The sequence below is a fragment of the Vespa mandarinia genome, unplaced genomic scaffold, assembly GCF_050613455.1.
Source record: "Vespa mandarinia isolate Hongniang unplaced genomic scaffold, ASM5061345v1 scaffold_59, whole genome shotgun sequence".
In the NCBI taxonomy this organism is placed as follows: Eukaryota; Metazoa; Arthropoda; class Insecta; order Hymenoptera; family Vespidae; genus Vespa; species Vespa mandarinia.
In genome coordinates, this window is record NW_028197193.1 from 397,274 (window position 1) to 425,199 (window position 27,926).

A 27,926-nucleotide genomic window follows, 5' to 3' on the forward strand; every position below is an offset into this window, starting at 1 on the left:
ACACATAAATAATTGTGTTATTATACATTTATACATACATCGCGTACGTACGTACAATAGTTTTATTCGTCATTCATTTGGATTCGCATGCAATTATGTAGTGACTAAATTTCTTCCTTTTGTGGATAGCAATAAAAATGCTTATTCGTATTGCAAGCGGTAACGCAGAGACTAGATCGCGGTCTTTCATAAAAGACTTTAATGGCTTTAATCAAACGAGCTTATATTACGAAAACGTAAATTAAAATTGCATTCTTCCCGAAGAAAAAAAACAAAACAAAAGAAAAACAGAAACAAAAAAAGGAGAAAGAACAAAAAAGAAAACAAAAAAATGGGCACTTTCTTGTGTAATTATAAGCCCTATTTTAAGCTGTTACACAGGTGATTAGATTCCCTTCTCTTCCTTTCTTCATTTGTTCTTATAAATATTTCTTACAATTACGACGATGATATTTACTTATACAATAATTACATTCATCTCGCATTCGCTTTGATTCTTACTTTGATTTTTTAAAAAGAGGAATCCATCGATCGGTCTTGAAAAAGTTTAAATACTTCGTTTAAACTTTTAAGCACGTAATACAAATAGATGCACAGATAGATGATTCATGTACATCCGCGGATAAAAATGCGGACGTGCATTTTGATCTGCAGCTGTACGTAGTTGTGCGATTCCCACTTTGTCGCTTAACTCAAATATGTTTGCTAAACGTTTAACGTTTCTATCAACGTTCCTTTATAATTTCATATCTTGGCATTCGAAAGATCTCTCTTCTATCGAGAATGAAATTTTTATTATAAGACTGTCGAGGTAACACGACATTTACATATATTATTTTCACTATAAAATACTCTTCCATTCTAAATGGTAGTAGAACGAAGAATATAACGCAAGATAAAATGAAAAGTTAACGATGGAACATTTTTCTTTCAATGTGTGCGTTACGAGTATCACGAATGCAGAGCTTCTGCGTTACACTAAAATCTATAAAATACGAAATTTTGCTATCGCGCAAATCCAACTCGTAATATCCTCGTAATATCAATTACAAAAAATTCGCATCTTTGTCGTTTTCACATTGTCGTTTCAAATATTCAGTTAGCAACTTGGCTCGTTCACACTTAACCCTTTCGCATTGGCACGCTTTTTCTGATAATGTTATCGCTGTAACTTGTATTTACGCTGTAGGTACGCCGTATGATACGCCGACGACTCGACACTGATATACACATATAGCATCTACGGACGCCAATAATCGATTACGAACGAAACGATAATGTTTCCTTCTATCAAAAACTTTTTTAATGAAGTTTATTTTCTTTTTTTTTCTTTTTTTTTTCTATACAATCCAAAATTACTCTTTAGAAAATAACGTCAAATTTATTTTACACAGGCAATTATATTCCGTTGGAAATATTATATTTTCGATCTATGCATAAGAATATAATGTCATTTTAATTTAATTACAGGGAGCGACGATATTGCAAAAATGTGAAAAATAAAAAGAGAGATAATTAATATTTAATTTTTTGCGAAGGAAAAGGCGGATAATTTAAAAACACGTTACGTTACACGCGCTCTTCGGAGCGAAAGGGTTAAAAGGAGTTAAAAATGTTCAATCAGAAACGCGTATCCAATCAGTAATAATGCTCCTAGGGAGAACACTTGACACTTGAGAATCGTATCCGTAAATACCGTTTCGAAAAATCGCGTCCACCTAAATATAATACATTTTATAATATGTACTTAACGGTAAGCTTGTAAAACGAAGCACGACTAGAGTACCGTTGGAGATTCTCGTGACTAGACGTCATTTGATTTAACCTTAACTATCTTTGATATTTAGCTGTATGACAGTGATACGTCGATCGTATCCCCTGGACCGGTGGATATATATATATATATATATATATATATATATATATATATTTATTGGATATCTTAAAACGAGTACTTTAACGCTAATACGTGCGATTGAATATTATCCAGTAACCAGACCGAAGCGAGCGAAGAATTTTACGCTCAACACGAATCGAGATCTTGACGCTTGATACGCTTCCTCCTCGCGCCTATGTACACCCTACCCTACAACCTGACCTACCGTCACTATCTACACATTTACATCGAACAAAATCCGCCCAGAATCAATTCCCACTTTTACAGAAATTTACAAACTCAAGCCGACACGTTCATTGCGCCCGTCTTATATTTTCCGACTCCTTACGCTTTCTTTTTTTCTTTTTTCTTTTTTTCCTTTTTCTCTGACAATACCAGCGCACACTTATCTAGTAAAATAATACTTTTTTCTGCCTGTGAAATAACAACGAACGTCGTTTATCCCTCCGTTCGAATCCAAGGGATCGCTCTCTTCGCGATTTCTTCCTTTTCTTTTCTTTTCTTTCCTTTCCTTTCCTTCCTTTGTTTTTCCTCGTTTTCTTTTTTTTCTCGTTTCTTTTTTTTTGCTTTTTTTTCGTTTTTTCTTTTTTTTTTCTTTTTTTCAATCTTTTCTTTCTTCTTTTCCCTTTTCTACTTAGTATATATTTCAGTCCTTATCTATAAACCGCCCATTAAACGTAAAATAATAATGAACTGATAGATCGAGTAGGAGAATTTTGATTGTGTACTCACATATTCGAAAATCTTCCGATAACCTAAAAGCTGAAATCTTTTTGAGGTGTGTTAAGTAGTATCAAGTAGTAGAACGAAGGTTCTACTACTACGAATTAGTACAAAGTAATAGTGCGAAGTAGTAGGAGTCTTACAAATCAAGGCCGTATCTCCAATAAAATCCGGGCCGTCGAGGTAGGGGTCGAGCAGGAAACTGGTGTCAGGGCATCACATTGCTCGAAAGAGTGTGTACACCGAGCTGACTACTGTCCAATTTCGATGTACCTTCTGCATCATCGAGCTTGATGTTCTTGCTGTTGCTGTTGTTATTGCTGTTGCTGTTGCTGTTGCTATTGCTGTCGCCGTTGCCGTTGCCGTTGCCGTTGCCGTTGCCGTTGCCGTTGCCGTTGCCGTTGCCGTTGCCGTTGCCGTTGCCGTTGCCGTTGCCGTTGCCGTTGCTGTTGCCATTAAGAACGTTCTCCGGATGTTGATTGACCATGTGCTTTCTCAAAGCAGCCTGTCGATTAAACTTGGCGTCGCATCTGGTGCAAGGTATCTCGGTGGTCATGGTGCTGGCCATGGATGAATTCGAAGTACCAGCGATTGATTCTCCGTTCGGTAATCTCGGCTTGTGCCAACGCCGATGGGAAGCAAGATTAGCCGGACAAGAGAACCTCTTGTCGCACTCTGGACACTTGTACTCGACATGAGCTATTCTGGAGCATCTGTGTTGGGCCAATTGAAAGGCATCCTCGTGGAGTTGCCGGCAGAGCTTGCACTGATACGGTCCCAGTCGATTTTCTATCTTGGCCAGTTCGGCTCGTGCCTCTTCGGTGACTTCGACGATATTGAAGGCTGGATCAATGTCGCCGGTAACCACTGCCTCGTCCGGTCCTAATATTACCGTTCCGGAAACAGGACTGCTCGTATCCTCGTCGAATTTCAATCTTCTCGCGTGTTTCTTCTTTGGTCTTGGAGTAGGCTTGTCGGATAATAGGTTTTGTCGGGGCGTAACGTTAACGTTGCCCATAGAATTCGAAGGCGAGGAGACGTCGTCCTCTCTGGTCTTCCTTCTTGGACATTGCGGTGGTGAGGGTGTGCTCGGTGGGGTCATAGGTGCATGTATACTTTGAAAGTGATGATGTTGTGGAGTCAATAGAAGCTGCTGATGATAAGATTGGATGGATTGCAGTCGAGTCGGACTGTTTAGTAATAGCTTTTGATTTTGTAATTGGTGATACTTTTGGATCGCGTCATTGCTCGGATAAGGAGGTGGCAATCCACGATTGGTCTCGTCTGGAAAGCGAGCCTTTTCGAATACTTCCTGAACGTGCAAGCCACTTTCTTTTACCGACAAATGTCTGTCGTAACTGCGCTGGCTGTGAGCGGACGAGCTACGCTGAGGCTCGGCCTCGGTGTCCTCGATCAACAGTAGATCCACGCTCTCGCTGTCCGTTCGATATCTTTGGTTTTCCGCTCGTCTTTGGGCCTCTTCGCGAATCCTCCTATCTTCCTCGTCGTCTACCTCGATAGCATCTTCGATGGTCCTTGGTGTGCTGGGCGTAGCCGGTGCTTTTAGGGACAAATCCAATGGGCAAGGTGTGGACGGTCTCGAAGATTCCCAACCGCGGAGTACAGTCTGATGCTGTTCGGCAATTCTACCGTACGTACTCGCTATGTTATCCGTTGGAATGTGCCAGCTCGTTCCTGGTCCCGCATACGGATGGTGAATTTCTTCCCCGTAATAACCAAAATAGTTGAGCCCAGGAGCGAGAAACGCTCGAGGCAAAGTACTGTGTAGCATTTTAAAAATGCGCTTTTCCTTTTCCTTCGCAAGATTCTCTCTCTCTCTCTCCCTCTCCTTCTCCCTCTCTCTCTCTCTCTCTCTCTCTCTCTCTCTCTCTCTCTTTGCCTGCCCCCTTCTCTGTTCTTTTATCGTATTTACTCGTATGTACTCGTTTTTGTCCTTGATGAATTTTCACGACGCGCTTCTCCTTCGTGATTCGAGCAGCTCCGTTTTCTCCATTATTTCCAAAAATTTCTTATCCCACCGACGATCGAACAAATTATCTGTCTCGGCAACCTGTCGATCTTTTTTCGTAAAGTCCACCTATTTAAATGAGAACGACACGACCCTCTACCTCGGCGATCGGACGCCGTTTGACAGAAGGACGCTCGTGCCACGTCTCGTATATCCCTATGCTCCGCCCGGGAGCTAACTGCTATCTTTATTCCTATTGGTCGGTTAGCTTATCCTCCCCTCTTTCGTGTTCGGGCGCGTGCTCGTTTAAACGCCCGACGCCCCTCGCGAAACGGGTAGACTTGGGTAGACGCGGCCAGACGCTGCCTACCAGCTGTAAGAGCTGGGTTCGTTTTCTCGTCTAATATTTCATCGAAATGTTTACGAAATCCTACGGACTACGGGTTTAAATAATACTTTTCTTTCCGCTTGTCAGCCTGATACGCGTTGGGCTACAAACGGAAAATTCCATCTTTATTGGAAATATAAATTGAACTCATTCGCATAAGCTATGATACATGATATTTCATGAATTTCAGATCAAGCATTACCTGGAAAAATAAACTGGAACGGTTCTTCGCGCAGCGAAAAGAGAATAAAGAGAAAACGAGCGAGTGCGTATATGTGCGCGTGCGTGTGCGCGTGTGTGTGTATGTGTGTGTGTGTGTGTGTGTGTGAGAGAGAGAGAGAGAGAGAGAGAGAGAGAGAGAGAGAGCAAAAGAGATTGAGGGGTCGTGCTTGAACCGTAAGATAAGGTGCGCAATTATACGGTTGCATTCGATACCTTTAATTGTATACCCGGGTCCCCACATAACGCAACGTTCCACGTCGTTGTTCTCTCACGCTGTCGCTACGCTTCGTGTCTGCCACCTCCTCTCATACTCTACCTACCTTTCTTGCTCGATCGATTATTTTTCTTTATACGGATAGGCATTTACGAACTCGCGCTTTATCCTTTCGATAGGTATACCAAAATGATATAACTGTATATATAGAAGATGGGTATTTATCCTTAATTATTTTCCAAATTTCTTTCCCGAGGCGACATTTGGATGCCTTATCCGTTGATCCTCTTAATTATAAGTATATCGAGCCCGTGGCCGGTTAATCTTTATAAATAATTCCTCGCTTATGATGGGCCTACGTTAATATCGGCTCATATATGTCACTCGTCCGTGAAGGTCGCGTGCTCGCGTGTGAAGCTATACGTGCACGAAGATCAGTCGATTCCGTTAGTTAATCCGCACCCCTGTGGGATCTACGAAGGTCGGACAATCACGCTGTAATTGGACGAGAGGCTGTTGAGATGCACTCAAGACGTTCCCACACCCTCCTCGCTCGAAGAATAGCTCGACAGCTCGACAATCGACGCAATCATTGACAATTATTATCAGAGGAATAGCGAAAAGAAAAAGAAATGGATTTGTTCGAGCGTGGATGATTGTTAGTGCCCGACGCGCGTTTAGAATTTAATTGATTAGTATTAATTAGAATTAATCTGACAATTATGAAGGACAATAAAGTGAGATTGAAAAAAGAGAAAAAAAAAGAAAAAAAAGAAAAAAAAGAAAAAAAGAAAAAAAAGCAAAAAGAGAGAGAAAAAAGCTACCGGTCGAAACGTTCAGACATTGATTCGGTCGGATTAATTCGGCATCGGCGTATATAGCTTATCTCGCGTAATCATTCCGGCGTACGAACGAAAACAGGTGGTACAATAGTCCATTATTATCCGCAAATATTATTCGAACTAATATGCCCAATGTATGTGTATGTAAAATGTGCGTATTGGGCCGCGAGGATGGAGGTCAATCGATACGGATTTCCAATAATTATTTGATACGACGTAAAACGTTTTCCTACGTGTTGCGCGCTGCTTCGGCTAATCTCCGCAGAATGTTCGGCGTGTTCCGAGAGTGCGAGCATAAAACGTAATGTACGGGAAATATTTAAAAGTACTTTTTTGCTTTTTTATTCTTTTTTATTTTAAAGTAAGCGTCAACGACAAACAAGTTGCCGATAGGCGATTTACTATCGCGCGTCGAATTAAATCAAACGACGCGCGTTCATTCAATATCGGGCGGCGCACAACCGGCTATATAACATCGATAACGACACATCATAATAATAATGTGGACTAATAATACGCCGCGACGTATCTAATTTATCTTGTTCGATGCGTCTCGTGAAATTCCTATGGTCTTTCGATACGTTGAAACAAAAGTATCGATCGTTTTTTATTTGTCACTTTTTGACAATGAAGAGAGCAATATATGCACGTAAATGCTAAAAGTTTAATCGTTTAATCATTGTCGTACGATCGTTAAGAGGATGGACAATTTTCCATAATAATGCGAATAAACGTTATTCTTGGGCCTGGGGGAAGGACGTGGTGTGCGTCTTGAAGAGAAAAAGAATGATGAAAAAGAAAGGATAAAGGGGTTGGAGGAGAGGGTAAAGGAGATTGGTTGGAGTAAGCTTTTCGCATACGCGAAATGCGGATGTAAGCGAGTGCTTTCGTAGAAGCAGTTCGGGAACATGGGTACTATGCTATGGGACGTACGATTGGAGGGGGGGGGGGCGGGGGGAACGGTGGTGGAAAAGAGCGAGGGATGCGTCTGCATATTTTATGCGATTTTAATGTGTCTCTGCCTGACTGTTCGGCTTGCACGCTGCTCAACCTCCCAATCCACCTTTCGCGGAGCATCAACGTGGTCTGCTCGTACACCACCCACGCATCTCCTTCCTCCTGCCTGCACGGACTAGGAGTGACTGCCGTGATGCTCTAATCGGCTTACGCAACAAACCACCCTCATTCCCCGTTTCCACCGCAGTCCTGAGCGCTCTCGAGTCTTTTCCTCCCGTCCCTTTCCGACCCTCTTTTCTCATCCTCTCTTTCTCTCTCTCTCTCTCTCTCGCACGCTCGCTCGCTCGGTCGCTCTCCTTCTCTTTGCGCAAAGCAGGAGAAAGCTTAAATGAGGAACCGTCTGTCTATTACTTTGTGGTTTACGACGATCTGTTACGACGCAGAGAAGAACATCCGCTGTTTATCCATCCATCTTTTTTATTCTTATCTCGATATCGTTTAGCTTTGAGAGTGTTAGTGTATCGTAAAAATACGAGCTCATCGAAGCGTTCTGAAATGACGATCGGGGTTAGGAGGACGCCGCGAATAACGTCACGAAGAACGACCGTCTTGAGATAGATTTAGAAAAAAATTAGAAGAAATTTGGCGAAAAAGCTCGTCTCTCACGGAGTCATGCGATTAAAATGTAAGTAATAAATGGAATGTTCTTGTGGATGAGTCAGGTCATAACGCGTGGTTGTGTGCCCACCTCAGCCCTACCTTTCGTGTCGTGTTTGCCGAGCGTGCACGAGGGGCACTCGGTTGCCCTAGGCCAGGACGTGCATTATTGGATAGAGTTACATTAAACATACGCTCCGTGCCGTATTGTTCGGATTATTTTCCAATACCGGTGTATAACGCGAACGCGAGCGCGCGCGCGCCCACTCACGCTCGCACTCGTGAGAGATACCTACCTACCTGCCTGCCTAGTACCTACGGCGCTATCCTCGGACGACGATATCGAATGAACCGGAATGAGAGTTGGTATCGAACAAATGTACTACGGCTCTCGTTACTGCCAGTACGCTCTCTTTTTTTTTCTTGTCTTCTTTTTTTCTTTCTTTCTTTTTTCTTTTTTTTTTTTCCCCTACCCCTTTCCGATCGACGGTCTTTTCCTTTGTTCTTTGTGCAAAAAAAGGAAACTAATGTCAATCATACGACGCATACGTATGTAAATATATTGAAAAAGTATTATATTTCAATGTATATTACGTGATTACTTATTATAATATCGATATTTACAATTTTCTTTTTCTTTTTTTTTCTCCAAGTAACGGCACGTGTGTGGGTATATCAAAGTGTTTTCTTTCCTTTCGTATCCGTTCGTTCTTGGTTAACTCTTTTTGTTGTTTTTGGCGTCGTACTCGACGACGGCGTTGCCTTCCTCTTTCTACGCCGGAACGTTTTGTCATTCGACTCGTTTTCATCCTCTTCGTGGATATTTTCGTTTTCTTCGTCATCGACTTTCTTTACGGGCGGAGTTACATGCGCGAATAAAAAGTTTTTCGTATTCGCTGGCGCCAAATTGATCGTATCATTCAATCGTACTCTCTTAGCGATACGATCTAATTCTTCTTCTCCCCGCGATAAGAACGAACGTTTCTTCATAATGGTCTGAAACCGTCAAAAATATAAATAATATAATTTGTAAACATATTGTCCTTTATAATACATACGATATTACTTGTATAGGTGTGTTTTAATTGTTACTTACTTTAATCGCACCTTTTCTTCCTCCCAATGCGGGCGCATTCAATAAATCGAATAAATTGCGCGGCATTATCGGTTCTATCATGGGCTCATTATCGTTTCCCGAAGAATCATGTTTCTCGGACTGTCCGGATTCGAGTTTTTTCAGCAATTTCACGCCAAATTTAAAGATTTTACTTTTCCCTAAATCCTCCTCGATTTCTTCGTCTACTGCTCTCTGTGAATGCGATCCGCTCCCTTGAGAATTCGTTGAGTTCACATTTTTATATGTTAAATTCCTTACCTTTTTCTCCTCGAGAAACTTGTCTCTTTCGTGTCTAAGTTTACACCATTCCAATTCATTTTCGTTATCTTGTAAATCTAGTCCAGCGTCTGTATCGTCGTCCATACGAGAAGCCTCGCCATTCTCTCCGAGTTTATCTAAGTTAAAAAACATTCGCAATTAAGTTTACGAAATGCCCTCAACAGAACTCGTTTCCATTAGATATATCTCGGAATACCTATATTTTTCCACTTGAACTTTCGCTCTCGCCCATTACCCTCCGTATGCAAATCACCATCTTCGAATAATAATTCTTGCAACATTCTCACTTCTCTTTGATCCTGATCCAATATTTGTCTCATATGAATTTTCTCTAATTGATTGCGCACTTTATTTTCATCTATTTCGTCCTCATCTCCTTCCTCGAATTCCAATTTGTCTAAATCTTTCTCATCTTCGTCTGCCGAATCCCAATCGCTATCGCTCAACTCGGCTTCTTCTTCGAAAAATTCAGCGGCAACATTATTCTTGCTCTTTTTCGAAACAATAATTTCATTTTCTTCGGAATCATAATCGACATAATCGTCTACCTTTTCCTGATCCGATCGTAAATCACACTGTTGACTATCGTTTTCGTCGTCGTCGTCGTCGTCGTCGTCGTCGTCGTCGTCGTCGTCGTCGGATAATTGTAATTTTTTCGTACGTCGTTTCCTTGTTATTTTCACTTTATCTCCATCTTTATCGGGGTCATCTTCGTTGTCGGAAGAGAAGACAGCCGATAACTTATTCCACGTCGACCCATTGATATTTTTCATATTTTCTCGAGGCGAAGCAGAACTTTCGTCCAAATAAAGTTTCACGTCCTGAGAAGTTTCCTTTTCAAATGATGTATCTTTATCTGATTTTTCTACGTCTACGGGACATACATTCAATGTCAATGAAGTCGTCAATGAAGATTTTTCCTCAGATGATGTCGGATTTAAAACGGTCATTTGTGTCGAGGGAAACTCTCCTGAACATAATTGCATGAGATCTTCGTCGTTCGCTACGTCATTATAATCATCGAAAAGTTTCTTTTGTGGTTTCAATTTTTTATCAATATCATAACGACTTTTACATGTTGCATTGAATGGCATATGTGTTTGAGAAAATGACTCGGTACTATTGACAAATGTGAATTCGTCCTTCTTGGCTGAATTCTTTCTACTAGAATTCGAGCTTGCATGCAATATTGTTAGTTGCGTAATTGGAGACACAAAATCAAGAACGTTCGTTTTAATCGATGGCGTCTTACACATTTGCGTTAAATCAGGCTGATTATTTTTTTGAAGAATCGAAACATCATTTTCTTCATCGCTGTTCCAGTCGATTGGACAATTATTTGTTTCAAATAAATCTACATTCGTTGTGATCCTTTCAAAAACACTTGTTTTCGCTTCGTTAATCCTGTCTGTTGTAGTTTTTAATGGCGACAAATTAGAATCATCTTCGAACGCTTTTATAATTCTCTTTGGTTTCCATTTCTTTGTAATTCTGATGCAATCGTCGTTAGAATCATCATCATTTTCGTATATACGATTCTTTGCACATTTTTCTTCGTCGTTGTCCTCCTCCTCCTCCTCCTCCTGCTCCTCCTCCTCCTCCTCCTGCTCCTCCTCCTCCTCCTGCTCCTCCTCCTCCTCCTCCTGCTCCTCCTCCTCCTCCTCCTCCTGCTCCTCCTCCTCCTCCTCATTCTCACTTTCCTCAGCTTCATCATCTGCAAATTCACACAAAGACCTCTTCTTATCTACCATAGGAATATCGTTCTCTTCCGGTTCACTTTCTTCTCCACTTCCGCTAGATTCGTCTTGTAGTTTTTCCTCGATATCTATACCGTGTACGTTTATATCGTCCATTTCTAATTCATTATCTCTTAACTCTTGTTCCTTTTGTTTCCATTCTTCGTTACGCTTCATGGCCATTTTAAACTTCAAATCTTCCTTCAAACGTTTCAATTTAGCTCCGGGCTTATCTAATTCTGGATCTTCTTTTTCGATAACAGGCTTTTTATAAAAAAGTGTACGTTTAACTGTCTTTAATCCATCAGCGGTATTTTCCAAGTGAACAACATTTATCTCGGCTGTTTCCTCTACGTCTTTATCACTAGCAGTATGCTTGGAAAGAAATCTATTTATTAAATTTTCTACACCTTTCTTATTCGATTTCATGTCGCACGATAAATCAATTATCATACCCGGGGAGCCTTTTAATCGCGGCTCTATATTTATCCTCGTATCGGACAATGATTGTCTTTTTATGCGCTTTTCTTCTTTGCAAAAGAAACTCGGTAATGGTAAACTTTCTATATGTTCCACTGTTTTTTCAGTGGTATTTCCAAAAACGGAGTTAGCTAGATCATGATCATCGCCGCTAGCTCGAGCATGCAGTTTATCATTGTCATTTTTATCTAACGATAGATTATTATCAATAGCTTCCGTTAGTACTTTATACTCTTTTTCCTCCAAACATATTTCACTCGTAGTCTTTTCCAATAGAATATTCTTTTTCAATTTATCTTTGTCACAATGTTCAACTTTACAGTTCACTAATTCGAGCAACTTATCTATTATCTCTTGTACAATTATTTCATCATTTTTATCATGATCATGATGTTTCAGATCATTTTTGGCATTTGTCACAGCATAGTCATCAATATATGTTGATAAATCTGCATCAGTTTTTCCTACTTCATCACTTACATTCAATGTAGATAAGCAATGAAAATTGCACCTATCTAATAACTCAATATTTTCATTAGATAATCTTTCTGAAGTATCGGTTATAATCGATTTACATTGGGAAATATCTTTATTAATGGGAAGAACTTGAGCATTGCCTTCACCTTCATCATTGACCATTACCTTTTCAATATTTTCATCGGGAAGACAATTAATATCGCCGAAAGGTGTTGTTTCGTTCGTAACGTAAGACGTAGCTGCATCTTTGATAATAGGTTCAGAAATACGCATTGCTAATTCCTCCGCATCTTCCTCCGAGTCGGAAGATTTGTAAAATTCTTCTGCTTCTTTTTCTTTATCTTCAAGTACCTTGCTATGTAGAAGAAAAAGAACTCTGATTGATATATAACTTTAAAAGTATATATAATATTTTTGTATTTTATATTTCTTACATTCGAAATGTTACATATGTCACATATACTAAGATAACGCAGAAGAATATTACCTTACAATAGCGTAAGACATCTTCAGTTTAGAAGCCGTCGTAGGTGCGTCTGGAAGCGTTACAGATACTTTTTTCCTATTTAAAAATTCCTGTAACGTTCGTAATTTTGGCCTATGATACGGTAAAGATATTGCAGTTTCTCTAATTAATCTTTGGGTTTCGCTGTGAATTTGTTTCATGGCTTCTTCCTTGCAGGCTCTGATAGAAGTCTGTGAATAATAATTTTATAAGCAATTTATAATAGATATGCAATAGATAACTAGAATTATATCTTGTAAGTAAGAAAAAAAAGTGACTCACTTTCCTATTGCTTTCCTTCTTACTATCCGTTGACTTTGTCACGTTTTTAAGTATCGACAATTGAATTTCATCTTCATCTGAATCGCTATCAACCAGTGTCTCAAACCTTTTCGCTGCCTTTTTCAACTAGATAAATTTACAATAAATTTAATAATTGATATAATTTATTATTACTCCAAATGTAAAATGCAAGGAATGAACTTACACTTCCCTCTTTCTCTTTCTCTATTGTATACTGGTATCCATCTATAGAATCATTATCCAATGCCATTGTCTCATTTTTTTTCCTATTAATATTGCCTCTATCTATACTTCCATTGGAAACAACGGATTCAGAATCATCTTCTATCACATTTATCCTGCTTCTGAATGATGAAGAAATAGCAATATCATTGTCCTCAGTATCATTGTCTATGATGCCTGAATACGATGGTCTTACTCTTTTAATTTGATCGTTACTCTCTAAGAAATCTTTCTCTTTAACTACAGTATTTTGATCAAAGGCATTCTCAAAGTCATCCCCAACATTATCACAATTAGCCATGTCCTTATTAGGATTAATATCTCTTGAATCTTTTTCAGAGCCACCATCTCTGCTGAATTGATCATGTGTAATATTGCCACAGGACGTTTCCATAATTTCATTCAATTTCTCATCACCGTTATTGTCATTATTATTAATAACTTTATTATTAATCCGTTCGTAACTCTCATCAATGTCGGCAATTATTTTAATATTTATTATTTTCTTGCACGATACCAATAGCCATATTTTATAAAGGAAATAAATAAGCAGTTTAATAATATGACATTATTCGACAGATGGATAAGAACCACTGCTCCGTGTACTCTCTCGTAGTAGCGCGAAAGCTCGAAAGATATGCGCACTGGCGCCAAATCGTTGCCAACTTTAATAAAACAAAGTAAATGTAATATTCTCTCGTCCATTTTCACTCGTCCACAAAGTTGATATTAAGTTGATAATTAATTGCGCATCATTTTATAAGGCCCTTATTTTACATTCATTAACGTCGAGCTCGTCGTATTTGTACATTGTTGTTTGTCAGATTAAAAAAAAAAAAGAAGTAATAATTGTATTTCTGTAACGTTGGCAAGAGACTTATGGCATCGATCTGACCCTAGGAATAATTCACGCATCGATACAAACTTATCGGTAAAACTGTTAAACGTCGGTTTAATTAAATTCTACTTTTGTTTATTGATGCGTAAATATTCAAATAAAGGACAAATTTAATTAAACAAATTATAACCCATATATACAGCAGCAAATATGACAAAAGGTATGTCTAAATACTGTAACGTTGTGTACTAAATACCAGTACAAGAGGTTAAGTTCCGAACGAACGCTTACAAAGAGTGAGGAGTATAAATATCAAGGAATTATGAATTTTGAGACATCCTTTTTTTCAGGCTTCGAAGGTATAATAAAATGTTTACTTATTCATACATCATTGATGTATTCAGTGTTCATGTATGTGCGAATAATGTTCGTTATATTCTATCATCAATGATATATATATATACACATATATATATATATATGTACATACATATATATATATGTGTATATATATATATATATATATATATATATATATATATATATATATCTAAGAACAAAGAAGCCCTTAAAATGTTTATCATCGTTATATTTTAGACGAGGCTTTAGAAAAGAAATCGGTAGAAAATAATGATACCGACAAAAAAGCAGCCTCCGAAGCAGGACCGGATCCATCGGCGCCGATTACAAGGAAGGGTGTTTTAACCTCATTTTTAACTGGAAAACCGATGGAAATTCCCGATCAAGATATTGTAATTATTTGTATTATTAGAAATTTTATAATTTGTTTTTATCTATCTTAAATGTTACGTTTAAATTTCGTTTATTAATACTTACTTATGTACAAATAAGTAATCCTATAATATCACTTTTAACAGCTTGGCAAATGTCGATTCGTATCAGAGTTTGAAAAGTTGAACCGCATTGGCGAGGGTACATATGGGATTGTGTACCGAGCTAGAGACACAAAAAATGATAAAGTTGTAGCCCTTAAGAAGGTTAGGATGGAGCATGAAAAGGATGGATTGCCAGTAAGCGGACTTAGAGAAATTTCGGTCCTTTTATCGTGCCGTCATGAAAATATTGTCCATTTGAGAGAGGTCGTAGTCGGAAGGAGTTTAGAAAGTATATTCCTTGCAATGGAGTATTGCGAGCAAGATTTAGCAAGTTTATTGGATAATATGCAGGCGCCATTTTCTGAAAGCCAAGTCAAATGCATCGTTTTACAAGTGTTGAAAGGATTGCGATACTTGCATCATAATTTTATCGTGCACAGAGACTTGAAGGTTTCTAATTTACTCATGACCGATAAAGGATGCGTCAAAATAGCTGATTTTGGACTTGCCAGATGGTTTGGATTGCCTTTAAAACCGATGACTCCCAGAGTAGTGACACTGTGGTATAGAGCACCAGAATTGTTATTACAAGCAAAAACACAAACAACTTCTGTCGATATGTGGGCAGCTGGATGTATATTAGGTGAATAAGAAATAACCTATGTCGCTTAATATATCTCCTATATATATTTATATACGTCGCGAACCATCTAGATTTATCATATTGTATGTTATTTTTATGATAGGAGAACTATTGGATCATAGACCTCTTTTACCTGGACGTTCAGAAATTCAACAATTGGAACTAATAGTTGATTTATTGGGTACACCCAGCGAGGCTATTTGGCCAGAATTCAATTCTTTACCAGCATTACAAAATTTCACACTTAAGCAACAACCGTATAATAATTTAAAACAAAAATTCCCTTGGTTAAGTGCAGTTGGTTTGAGATTATTAAACTTTTTATTCATGTACGATCCGAAGAAACGTGCAACCGCAGAGGAGTGTTTACAAAGTAGTTACTTTAGAGAGCCACCTCTACGTTAGTACACTATACATACATACATACATACATATATATATATATATATATATATATATATATATATATAAAATTTATTGCGCGCGTGCGTGCGTGCGTGTATATAATATTACAATTATCGCACCCTCGTCGCGTATCGGTACAGAAATTTCATGTTTATTTACTCAACAGCCTGCGACCCAAAACTTATGCCCACATTCCCACAACATCGAAATAAGAAGAAAGTCTTGCCACCGAAAGAAAATCGTGAACAAGAGGGCAACGTCACAGACCAGACTAATAATTTACCAGCAATTTCGGATCTTGTAAGTTCAGAAATGTAATTATACATGCATAATTGAGTAAAGAATTTGTCAATCAAGTTATTGAAACATTTTATTTTATTTTACAGTTGGGATCTTTAGTTAAAAAGAGACGCGTGGAATGAACGGAAGCGTAGTCTTATTTTCACAGACATTTTTAAATATTTTTTCTGGATTACAAAAAAAAAAAAAAAAAAACTTGTTTCATAATAAACGGAATATAAAAGACTCATGTATAAGAGTACATGTATAAGAGAGAAAATAGTTTTTATTTACGTGTCGTATAGTTTGAAAAATGAAAGAATATATTAATTTTGATTTGTTTGATCGCGATTCCTTCGAAACATAAATGAGATAAAGTCAATTTTGAATTGACCAATGTCAATAAAACCTTCATCAAATTCATTAGACGCGTACCATTTGAGAACAAACATAGGGGTGGGGGGGAGGGAGAAAAATTTCTTTTAAAGAAAGTGACATATCGAAAAATCATCGATTTCAGTCTTGAATCTGTATAATATATATATATATATATATATATATATATATATATATATATATATTTTATTACTACTAAATGATTACTTTCGCTATTATTATCTCTTAGGAATATCTCGTAATCATTCTTCTTACTGTTTCACCCGACGTATTTCTTACTTAAATCTTCTTGCTGTTGTGCAAATTTTCAAAGCGCTGCTTATATTCACCCTGTGGATCGTATTTAGTGATCAGGCGATCCCAATCTTTCGATCTTTTTGTCTTAAGATGATTAATAACTTTTTCAGCCGTAACCTTTTGCCTCTCGTTGCATTTAATACAATCTGTAGCAAGAGCGTCTGGTAGAATTTCTGTGTAAAGGAACAACATTAAAAATCTGATTAAATTATGTTTCCTACAATTTCGGCGATAATATCAATAACGATTACGGATTATGTTTAATAATAATTCGCAGTTCTTATGAAAAATATTTTTACACGACAAAAAATAACTACTTCATTCTTTATTTTAGCTTCAATTTCCTTTATATTTTTACTTCAAACGCATATACATATATATTATGCAATAGATTCATATGAAACGTTAAATTTTTTTTTGTTTATTATTACCGACAAACGCATATTTCAAATTAGTGCACATAATATGCGTGTAAAAGATTCAAAAGAGAAGAGCGTAAAGAGTTAAAAGAGTTGATCGAAAAGCGCGTCGTCTTATGCAATCGTCGCCGGAGAATATCGGCCGGTGGACATAGGGGGTTGGATGGGGAAGGAAATAGTAAAGTCTAAACCATAAATCTTTCAATTATTCAATATAACTATTTATTATATCTATTCGTACCGAATGAAGAGATAATAGACGCGTATGCATATAGGAGGTATATACTTACTTTTCAATTCGCGACCTTCCGCGGTGCAGGAACCCTCGTCGAGCATGCACCGAATATAATTGGTAAGAACGCGATCGTTTCGAAGAATTTTATCCACGTCAACGTCATCGTACTTGGTAGAATATTTTTCAACTCCAAGAACGACTGTCACCAATGCCAAAATTATCAGATACTTTGTCATTTTGCACGGCAATTCTTGTCTTATGGAAAATAATTTAGGTCGAAAGTTTCACTTTCCTCTAAAATAAGATAAAAGAACCGTCGAAGAAGGATAAACGGAGAATATGAAAGAAGAAGTAGCGATTGGTTTACCTCTCGCAAAGGGAAAGTTTTTAATGAGTATACCGATATATATATATATATATATATCTGTCTGCCTCGGGAAAAGTTGGATAATCAAATGGCATTCATGTTAAGTCACCTTTTATATAGCTGACCAATCATCACTGGAGGGGTATTCGCGTTCGCGATGGAGGATGCTTAATACGACGTGGGTGTGCAACGCGATGCGAAGTATGAGGCAACGGGGGACAGAGAAAAAACACGTACTTTTCAAATTCTTCGTTCGATCTCACTTAATATTGTTATATTATAAATTCAATTTTGATTATACATAAGTTTTGCAAAATAAGTTTCTGGCTCTTTCTTGTGAGAGAAAAGGATATAATACTCGCGAATCATTCTTTTAATCACGTAGCCATCTTTCACGTTAATAAAACAACAAAATTTATTGATTTGATAGGTAAACAGTTTACAATATCAGTTTAAAATCTTAGCTGAAGTTATTCATATGCAGCACGTATTAGGGCATTGACACACTTTATTACCTTCTGATTACGTCAGGAGAAATCGCTTAGTCGCGATTATCTCGTTCGTCTAAAGAAAACTAACGCCGGTCTTTTTTTTTTTTCTTTTTTTTTTTTTTTTCTCTTTTTTTCTCTTTTTTTTTTTAGTTAGGACGAGCTTAGACAAACATAGACGTAGAAGACGAATATTTCTTTATTACCAATTATTATAATATTCGATTATATATTACTTAACTACTACGGTATTTAACGATAATATCGATGGGATATTTAATAATTATCTTTATGATTAATTATTAAACTCGACGTATACACATAGAGTACATAGACGTGGGATGTTTCGGTCGGAAAGTGTTTGCGAACGGACGACATTGAAATGATATTGATAGAAAACAGAGATAAGAATCGGCTAGAAAAGAATCGAACGGTTGAAAAAATAGTTTTACAGTCTAATGTACATCTCGTCCGTAGATATATGCGAAGGGACTTATTGATTATAATCTGAAAATAATACGTATCTAATGGAGGATTGTCTCACAGTAGTTGCATATCGTAAGATCCAACAGCTCCTTCTCGGGTCCTCTTTTTCAATTTTCTCGAAGAATTTTGAGGTCAATGCAAATATAGTTCCGATCTTTATTACGATGTTTCCTCTTCGTTAATATAAATACTTGACATGAATTTGACGAAACGCAAAACGTGCAAAGAGAAAGTGATTTCGACACGAGTGAGTGTATAATCGATTTTAGAGATGTCGCATGATGAACGTGTGTGTATTTAAATAATCTTTCAAACAACAGACCTACCGAGAGATTAACCGATAGTTTTCATTTCTTTTTGACGCAATTAGCAGAAATTGACAATAAATTACGACAATTTACGAGGGATAATGCCAGTTTTATTTTTTCTTAAATCGTCAAAGTCATTTTAAAAATTATTACTGTACAGCAGCTTAAGGACAATCGTGTTAAAACAAAATGATTGGATTATACTGATTTAACCTTGAATAGGCGGACCTCTTGAATAACGTCGAATTATAGCATTCCATTCGTTAGGATAATGTTGTAGCATGAAGTTTCGCAATATTGCGTAGCGTTGTTTTAAATGTGGATTGCATCGCTGGCAATTATTATACGCTATTATTGGAATCAAATCTGTAACAATGCCAATACAACAACACAACAACAACAATACGATATTGATTAATGTTTGAAACATTTTCTCTCTTTCTTTTTTTCTTCCTTTTCTTTTTTTCTTCCTTTTCTTTTTTCCTTTTAATCAAATTTTCCTCTGACCAAAAAATACACATACCTTTCATATTTTGTCCCATTTTGTCACACGGTCTTCTTTCTAAAATACAATCGAGCTGTTTCTTCACGAAAGATTTATCCCTTAAACGATTCATATCACCATCTTGCCTTTGGCAGGATACAAGAATAACGGCAAGAGAAAAAGCGATGATAATCCGTGCCTTCATAATTGCGTTAAAGTCGACAATTATTCTTCTATTCGATGTTTCGTGATTTTACAACTACCGTTATACCTTCAACTTGAAATTGTTCCAGAACTGTTCCATTTCTATGGGCTTGCAGATTATTATATATATATATATATATATATATATATATATATATATATATATATATATACACATATTATTCCCCTTTTTCTTCCTCTTCTTCTTCTTCTTCTTATAATCCAAAAAAAATTTCCAATGTACGTTTGGAAAGTTTGAAATTTCCACGATAATTGTATTATAATTTTGACAATTTAATACTACTTTGATAAGTACGATAAGTAAGAAATAACGATGCATCATAGGAACGACGAAAATATGTTTTGATTTGGAGAGATGTTTAAAAATTATTAAATTAAACGATTCCAATTATTTTAATTCTAACGTTATTGATTTTGAATTTACATTTATTATCGTTAATATCGGTGCGTAAGCGAATGTATTGGTGGTTGTGCCATTTCGGTTTTTGGCGCGACAATTTCCGCATTTAAATGTACATCATACGTTTTGGTTAAACATTAATTATTTATGCAGTAAAGAATTCAAATCGCCTTTAAAGCCGTCTATATTTATACATTTATATCTATTCCAGTTCACTTATACGTTTAAAAAATATAATAAAATATAAAACATAATAAAAGATCATTCTAATTGGAAAGGCCTAAGATGGCGCAGGTGCGGTATAGCAGCGACGTGCGATAGAATACGACATGACAAATGACTAGACAAAAATGTAGGAATTACATTTGTGCAATTGGTTCTTAAATATGTATATTGCTTAATGATCATAGAAATTTCTATGTCTCAGATCAAGTATAAATTATTAATTAATCCTCAACAGTAAGTTAAATGCACATTATCAATATTTAAATGCATATAAATATTAATCTTTCACTTATGAGCTTCTTGAACGTTGATTATTTTATAAATAAAAATTGACCGTGTACTATTGACCATGGGTTATTGCAAATGCAATCTTTACTTTAGACGATTCCAAGTTATTAATATACTTTAATGCTCGTTAATGTTTTAATATTATAAATTTGTATTTCATAATCCGATTACTTTAAAGGTTATTTACTTTTACTAACTTTTACTTTTATTCCATCATAATTGTTAACATTTTTATTTACTTACCAAGTAAACATTTCATTTATTATTATATCTTTTTTTCCTTTTTTCTTTTTTTCTTTCTTCTTTTTTTTCGCATGTACAAAGATTTTATAAACTCAGAATTATGTTGATATTTGTTTCAAATAGGTCACAATGGAAGACACAGATTTTTTATTTCATCGTAATATTTTTAATAATCGGTACACTATGTACTTGGGTCAGTATATTGATATTGAAGATATTCTATGTTCAAACTATGGAGGAATTAAACCAAGAAGAAAAGACATTAGCTCGTACATGGTGGTTACGTGGTAAAGCACAAATGCATGCGAAATCAATGAAAGAGAATCATAATGCAAATAAAAATATAAACATTGATCGTGAATGGGAATCTAATAATTCAACAGAGTAAGAATTTTAACTTCTTCTTCTCCTTCTCTCTTTTTATAATAGAGATATAAATTAGATATCGTTGTATATAGTTGTAACATAGTTTTTTTTTCTTTTATAATAAATCGCAGAAAAATTATTGTATGCTATTACACGGTACCGAAAGACTCCAATACAGTGCGGAATCTTTTTCCGTCGCAAATAGATCCACATATTTGCACCCACATTATTATAGGTTTTGCAAGTATCATAAATTGTACGGTTGACATGGGTGTCAATACCAGGATTTACGAGGATGTCGTTGATCTCAAGAAAAATAATTCGAACTTAAAAGTTATGATTAGTATTGGCGGTAGTAATGAACTTAATTCTGGGTTTCCAGAAATGGTTAAGAACCATGCAAATCGAAAACGGTAATGTCATTATAATTATTTATAAATTCTTTCAAATAGTACTCAATGGATAATATTTCCTTATTTATTCTTTCTTCTTTCAGATTTATAAGATCCGTGTTAAATGTAACAAAGAAATTTAAGTTTGACGGATTAGATCTCGATTGGGAGTTTCCAGGATTGTTCGAATCTAAAGAAAAAGAGAAAATACATTTTGTACAATTAGTTCACGAAGTAAGGAAGGAATTTGATCATAGGAGTGAAAAATTAATCTTATCAGTAGCCGCGGCAGCTCCACAAGTTATCATAGATCAAAGCTATAGTGTTCCTGAAATTGCAGAGTAAGCATAATGATATTGTAACAATGATTGTAAATTATAACGATATAAACATTGAGAGACGTTTAATATTACTATCTGAGATCATTTTTCTTTTTTTGAATATGCATTATTATAATATTAACTTATTTATATTATAAAAATAATATAAAAGTCTCTCCAATGTTAATGCGTAAAAGTATTATATTTCATATTATGTATTTAAGAAAATTATTTAATATTGCAATTTCACCAGTACCAGTCGACATATCGACGAAAGAAAGTATTATTTTAGTTATTTAATGTGCTTCAATAATTAACAGTTTTACATATTGAAGTTATATAAAATCTTTTTAGGCACGTTGACTTTATAAACCTTATGTCATATGATTACCATTATTACATTTGGTATTTTCCTGTAACTGATTTAAATGCTCCTTTATTCCCGTATGTTATGGAATCGGGATACTTGGACACACTTAATGTAAACTTTTCTGCACATTATTGGATAACGAAGAGGATGCCAAGATATAAAATTGTCGTTGGCATACCAACGTATGGTCATTCATATAAATTAGATAATCCTTTAAATCACAAGTTACAAGCGCCGGCTAATGGATTTGGTAAACTTGGTTTAAATGGCTTCGTATCTTATTCGACTATTTGTCAATTCTTGAAGAACGGAGCAAGTAATGTTTTTGTAAATAAGAGCAAAGTACCATACGCTTACAGAGACGAAGAGTGGATATCATATGATAATAATGAAAGCATATATTATAAGGTAAACATTTATTATACAATTTTGTAATGTCAATAATGAGTCATTGCCAAAAGAAATTTATCATGCTTTTCAATTTTTAGACAAAGTGGATACTTGCTAATGGTTTCAAAGGTGCTATGATTTTTTCTCTGAATACCGATGATTGGAAAAATGAATGTAATACAAATGAAACCTTTCCATTGACACGTACTATTACAAAATTATTTAACAAAGAAAAAGATTAATATCTTTAAATAAAAAGATTAAAAAAGATTAATACGTAAGGGATCAATGAATTTTTACTTTTTGCGATCTGTGATATTGATGAACATAACAAAAACCAAAGAGTAAAGAAACAATATGAGATTGGCATAATTCAGATAACAAAATGTTCTTGTTTTCTTTCTTTCCTTTTCTTTTTTTCTTTTTTCTTTTTACGAAATTTTTGTAACCTGTTCTACTTAAACAAATTGTTTAAATATATTACGATTAAAATATTGATCAAAATCAAAGAAAGAATTTTTCATACTATAGTGTATGCAAATAAGTACATATATACAGTATATAATAGTAAGTGCATATATATATATATATATATATATATATATAGTACATATATACAGGGGTATATATATACAGTATATAATAGTAAGTGCATATATAAGTACATATATACAGGGGCGGGGATTGGGCGCGCATTACTTACGTATACGATCCTATACACAGAAAAAGGAAAAACATTTATATTGGATGTAATACAGCAATAGTTCCAAGTAATTTTTATCGACGGATTAAAATTTAATCGATTTGGATTATCGAACGATAAATTATAGATGAAATGTCGTAAAGGAGAAAAATTTGGGCATTTCAAACGTTCTAAAACCGACTGTAAAAATTATTATTGAAGCGGTATTCTATGACAATGAAAGGTATGTCTTCTTAATCATTGGACTACGGAAATAATATGGGGTGTATTACAATATCGTAAAAAAATGTATTTCTACCATTCACCGAATAATATAGTATACCAGAAGAATAGATCTATTGGGCGAACAATTATTCAAAACGTTCTCTATGCTAGAATCGTCAAGATATTTTTGATTGACAGTATTATTCGTATAACGAAATGGCCGAGAAAATCTACGGATCTAAATCTAATCGAGATGCTGTCGATTAATATTGGCAAATAGGTAAAAAGAAACAAACAAAAGCCGAAAAATACTGAAGATTTATATATTATTGTACAAGAGACATGGAACTTGCTAGTAAATTTCTTCGATTTATCATATCTACACGTCGCAAGGGTGTGCTGAAATTATTAGAAATAAGGATGTACACATGAAATATTAATATAGGCGTTTCGATGTATACTTCAGTACTAATATATTTATGTAAGTATTAAAAAATAAGAAATTTTATAATTATAGTCGATTAGAAAAGACTGTTTTGTCTCTTATTTCATTATGACACACAACATCCATACATACATATATACATACTTACGCATATACATATATACATGTACATATTTATACATATACGTATATATATATATATATATATATATATATATATATATATAGCAAACTTATAAAAAATATAATTCAATAAGTAATTGAATAATAAAATAAGTAACAAGTAATATTAGTTTTATTGACTCTACATGTAACTACATGTCCGCGCCACTGTGCGTGCGTGCGTGTATTTATATATATTTATATATTTGCATGTCAATGCATAATGTGTGCAGGAAACATCGTTAATTTTCAAACATCAACGAACTATTTTCAAAAAATGTTAATATTCAGGGTTGGTATAAATAGTCTTTTAATGATAAGATGGTAGGAAATGTATTTTCTCAAAGATGGCGCTACTAAAGTTGAATTTAATGTATAAGGATTCGTGTTGGTTGCCCTGTTAAAGCTGTTTGTATACTATCCGATATTATTCCATGTTTTACAGAAAGAGTTAGAAATAAGAACAAATCAACAATAAGGTAATAACGTTCGTTTTGTTAATTTTTGTGTGAGCTCGAATTTGGTTTAACTTAAAATGGATCGAGAACTTGTCGAAAAATTTATGGAAATAACTGGTAAGAATCATCTACATTCTATTTAGACATTTTTTTAAAAACTTCACTAGTTTGCATATTTGAATGTTCATGGTTTAGTCATTCATTTTTAATACATTAATATAAACTTTTGGTAAAAAATTTGTCATTTTTTCTGACTTATTGACACTATTGTATTACATTTTATTAATGATATACAATTAAGGTTATTCCAAATATATTAAAATATTATTTGCGTGTCATAATTGTAAAACATATATTAATTGCGCATATTTTTTTTTTTTTTTTTTTTTTTTTTTTTTTTTTAAGGAAAAAGCGAAGCTACAGCATGCCAATATTTATCACTAGCAGATGGAAATGTAGAAATGGCTGTTACTTTAATGTTTGAAGAAGGACAGGTGCCTCAAGTTCAAGCAGTAGATTCTGAGCCAGAAGTACGACCACCTATATTACCTACTCAAGAAATACTGGTTGATTCTGAACCAATGTTTTCACTTCCAAGGTTGCCCAATGCTTTTGATAGATTTAGAGATTTCGCTCTTGAAACTCGTATGTATTACAATTATCCATTATAGTATTTTATATTTTTAAAATACTAAGCTATAAGTAAAAAAGAAAGAAAAAGGAATTAATTAATTTTAAGATTGTAAGATTGCTTAATGAAGAGTTTTATATTTCAAAAACAACAATTAAATATTATAAATATAGTGATTTAAAATATAGTATGATAATTTATAACTGCATTTTCTTTCGTAGAACGGCAAGAAGAGGAAATGACTTTAAGAGTTGCCGGTGTAAAAGAGAGCTCTCAACCTAAATCAAAGCGTTTGGAAGATTTATTTAGACCTCCGAGTAATATTTTATTTCTTGGTACATTTGTGGATGCAAGAGAACACGCAAAGTCTTTAAATCGTTGGTTACTCGTTAATGTTCAGGATTCTCAGGAGTTTGTTTGTCAAGTTCTTAACAGAGATGTGTGGTCCAACGAGCAAATTCAAGAAATTGTGAAGGATCATTTTGTTTTGTGGCAGGTATATAGTAATTGATAATAGTTGTTGTATTTTGATTATAAAACGAACTCATCTGTCTTATTTCGAATATGTCCCTTTTTTAATAGGTATTATCAAATACCAAAGATGGAAAGAATTACATAGATTTTTATAAAGTAATAAATTATCCGTACCTAGCAGTCATAGATCCTAGAACAGGGGAATGTATAAGAAAATATAATCACATTACTATAGACAGCTTGATATCCGATTTAAATGACATTTTAAGTATTCATGCATCGCCAGAAGGTGCTTCTAATGACATAATCAATCATAAATCTGATAATATTTCTTCGTTACTTGTGAAAGAGAGTCAATTATCAGAAACATCAAAAAATGTTTGTATACCAATAGAGGAGTATTATTATCTGTATACTTGTACAATTTTCTTTTAATAATTATATATAAGGTTAATTTTATTTTTTAGGATTACGCATCATGTAGTAAAAGTACAAGAAATGTAGCATCCGATAGAGATTACGGTCAGTACTTGTTTAAGATTTTCCATATTATTAATATTTTGTCGTTTATTGAATTAATAAATTTTAAGTTTTTTATTTTATAGCAGACAATACGTCTAAACAGCTGGATAGTCAAAATAATAGCAATTCAAATATTTCAAGCAATAGTCCATGTATTCTGAAAAAAAGGAGACGACTCGACAATACAAATCAGAAGGTTGAATCTCCTGAAAGGGTAAATCCTAATTATGTGAATATTTTTTTAATCATTTTTTATGAAAAAAGAATTAATTAATTGCTTTTATTTTTGTGCAAATAGAAGGAAGAAATGGTAGACAAAATGCAAGACGGTAAAACTGATGTAGATACAGGTTAGTAGATATAGATACTAACATTCTCTCTGCTGCTGCTGGTGTGTGTGTGTGTGTGTGTGTGTGTAGCATTATATTTAGCTGTAGTATAATGTGTTTGAAGAAAAAGAAAGTTTGAGATTCAATGACATTTAATACTAAATTGAATAAAACAAAAATGTTTATGTATTATGTTCATAAATTTTTTCTTCAGCATAGAACAATTTTTATAATAAAATTACGTATTTAATATAAATTTTCGTAAACATTGTTGATTATGTTGTAACAGACTTTGTCAACTAGTTTGCGTATATATTTGCTTTCTTTAATTGTTTTTTTTTTTTTTTATAGATAATGACAAGCCGCTCTTACGATTATGTTTACGATTACCCACTGGTGACAAGGAAACAATATCCATGTGTGCTAATAATACTATTGAAGTAAGTGGGAGATATTTTACGACGTTCTCTTAATTAGTTTAATTACGTATCATAAAATTATAACAATATATAATGTAATATAATATATATAAATTAATTGCAGGATTTTTTGAAAAGAATGAAAGACATGGGTTATCCGTTAGCCGATTATACGTACTTAGTTCCATTTCCAAAAACAAATATTGGTATACTCGCAGTAAATATTCGATTAATAGACACGATTTTATTTCCGTCAAATACAGTGTTCATAACGAAAACGTGAATATGTGTGTGCATAGTACTTTTATCTTTAAATAAGTTATTTAGTTATAAAGGATGAAGTATACCTAAGATATAAGTTATCCAGATATCTAACACCGTGAAAGATATTCGGTATATGATATTTTTGTTGAGTACCTTATCTTATATATTTAAAAAATTACCATGTGTCCATGTTTATATTCTACTTGTTGCTCAAATATATTAATATCTTCTTTTTATATTACCTATGAAGTTTGAATACAAGCACAATAATTATAACAGTAAATTGTAGTTTTTGCAATACTTGTATACAGCACTTTTATATGCTTTTTATAGGAATATTAAGTGAAACAAAAAAAGATTTTAAATAAATATGTGTATAATATTTTAATTTTTACATAAACAATGATATAATGATAGAATAAAATAATAAAAAATAAGTTGAAAGATTTTGATTTATTACAAAACAGCTTACTAAGCATAAAACAATCCCAGTACGTTATACATTATATATAACTCTATGTTGAATGAAATCTTTAACGTATACCACGACAAGTTAAATGTTGATATAAGAAAAAAATCTTTTCCTAATAGGTAACATAAATGCAAAAGAAGCTAATAAATTGGAAA

The 27,926-nt window shown here is 34.6% G+C and overlaps 7 protein-coding genes across 11 annotated transcripts; 3 read left to right on the forward strand and 4 right to left on the reverse strand.

The window, feature by feature from the left end:
* Positions 1–2,630: 2,630 nt before the first annotated feature.
* On the reverse strand, positions 2,631–4,446 carry LOC118445550 (uncharacterized). The gene has a single exon (XM_035875223.2). It carries the CDS (start codon positions 4,410–4,412, stop codon positions 2,829–2,831), a length of 1,584 nt encoding a protein of 527 aa, XP_035731116.2. The 5' UTR covers positions 4,413–4,446; the 3' UTR covers positions 2,631–2,828.
* A 3,221-nt stretch (positions 4,447–7,667) lies between these two features.
* Positions 7,668–16,393, forward strand: Cdc10 (cyclin-dependent kinase 10). Of its 3 annotated transcripts, none has more exons than XM_085664475.1 (6): positions 7,668–7,897; positions 14,424–14,578; positions 14,705–15,305; positions 15,409–15,705; positions 15,877–16,010; positions 16,097–16,393. In XM_085664475.1, exons 1-6 carry the CDS (start codon positions 7,885–7,887, stop codon positions 16,130–16,132), a joined length of 1,236 nt encoding a protein of 411 aa, XP_085520601.1. In that variant the 5' UTR covers positions 7,668–7,884; the 3' UTR covers positions 16,133–16,393. The 3 variants fall into 3 exon arrangements, with proteins under 3 accessions (XP_085520601.1, XP_035731121.1, XP_035731120.1); XM_035875228.2 differs by lacking the exon at positions 7,668–7,897 and adding an exon at positions 13,889–14,046 and having other exon boundaries at positions 16,097–16,392; XM_035875227.2 differs by lacking the exon at positions 7,668–7,897 and adding an exon at positions 13,897–14,185 and having other exon boundaries at positions 16,097–16,385.
* On the reverse strand, positions 8,482–13,583 carry LOC118445549 (uncharacterized). Its single transcript, XM_035875222.2, has 7 exons — positions 12,951–13,583; positions 12,746–12,871; positions 12,446–12,654; positions 9,462–12,313; positions 9,245–9,381; positions 8,966–9,178; positions 8,482–8,865 (listed from the first exon to the last, which is right to left on the reverse strand). The coding sequence occupies exons 1-7, from the start codon at positions 13,380–13,382 to the stop codon at positions 8,545–8,547; spliced, it is 4,290 nt and encodes a 1,429-aa protein (XP_035731115.2). The 5' UTR covers positions 13,383–13,583; the 3' UTR covers positions 8,482–8,544.
* Positions 16,394–16,551: 158 nt separating the features above from the next.
* On the reverse strand, positions 16,552–17,850 carry CSP6 (chemosensory protein 6). 2 transcript variants are annotated; one of them, XM_035875229.2, is made up of 3 exons: positions 17,704–17,850; positions 17,392–17,630; positions 16,552–16,855 (listed from the first exon to the last, which is right to left on the reverse strand). In XM_035875229.2, the coding sequence occupies exons 2-3, from the start codon at positions 17,570–17,572 to the stop codon at positions 16,665–16,667; spliced, it is 372 nt and encodes a 123-aa protein (XP_035731122.1). In that variant the 5' UTR covers positions 17,573–17,630; positions 17,704–17,850; the 3' UTR covers positions 16,552–16,664. The 2 variants fall into 2 exon arrangements, with proteins under 2 accessions (XP_035731122.1, XP_085520602.1); XM_085664476.1 differs by having other exon boundaries at positions 17,392–17,785.
* A 1,223-nt stretch (positions 17,851–19,073) lies between these two features.
* On the reverse strand, positions 19,074–19,799 carry LOC118445556 (uncharacterized). The gene is made up of 2 exons (XM_035875230.2): positions 19,509–19,799; positions 19,074–19,351 (listed from the first exon to the last, which is right to left on the reverse strand). The coding sequence occupies exons 1-2, from the start codon at positions 19,672–19,674 to the stop codon at positions 19,194–19,196; spliced, it is 324 nt and encodes a 107-aa protein (XP_035731123.1). The 5' UTR covers positions 19,675–19,799; the 3' UTR covers positions 19,074–19,193.
* Positions 19,800–20,374: 575 nt separating this feature from the next.
* Positions 20,375–23,156, forward strand: LOC118445551 (chitinase-3-like protein 2). The gene is made up of 6 exons (XM_035875224.2): positions 20,375–20,553; positions 20,974–21,234; positions 21,348–21,629; positions 21,713–21,949; positions 22,283–22,706; positions 22,787–23,156. The coding sequence occupies exons 1-6, from the start codon at positions 20,495–20,497 to the stop codon at positions 22,928–22,930; spliced, it is 1,407 nt and encodes a 468-aa protein (XP_035731117.2). The 5' UTR covers positions 20,375–20,494; the 3' UTR covers positions 22,931–23,156.
* A 1,234-nt stretch (positions 23,157–24,390) lies between these two features.
* LOC118445553 (UBX domain-containing protein 7) lies at positions 24,391–27,627 on the forward strand. 2 transcript variants are annotated; one of them, XM_035875225.2, is made up of 9 exons: positions 24,391–24,777; positions 25,066–25,305; positions 25,513–25,787; positions 25,874–26,143; positions 26,233–26,287; positions 26,371–26,501; positions 26,586–26,637; positions 26,968–27,056; positions 27,160–27,627. In XM_035875225.2, the coding sequence occupies exons 1-9, from the start codon at positions 24,738–24,740 to the stop codon at positions 27,316–27,318; spliced, it is 1,311 nt and encodes a 436-aa protein (XP_035731118.2). In that variant the 5' UTR covers positions 24,391–24,737; the 3' UTR covers positions 27,319–27,627. The 2 variants fall into 2 exon arrangements, with proteins under 2 accessions (XP_035731118.2, XP_035731119.2); XM_035875226.2 differs by having other exon boundaries at positions 24,392–24,777; positions 26,374–26,501.
* Positions 27,628–27,926: the final 299 nt, after the last annotated feature.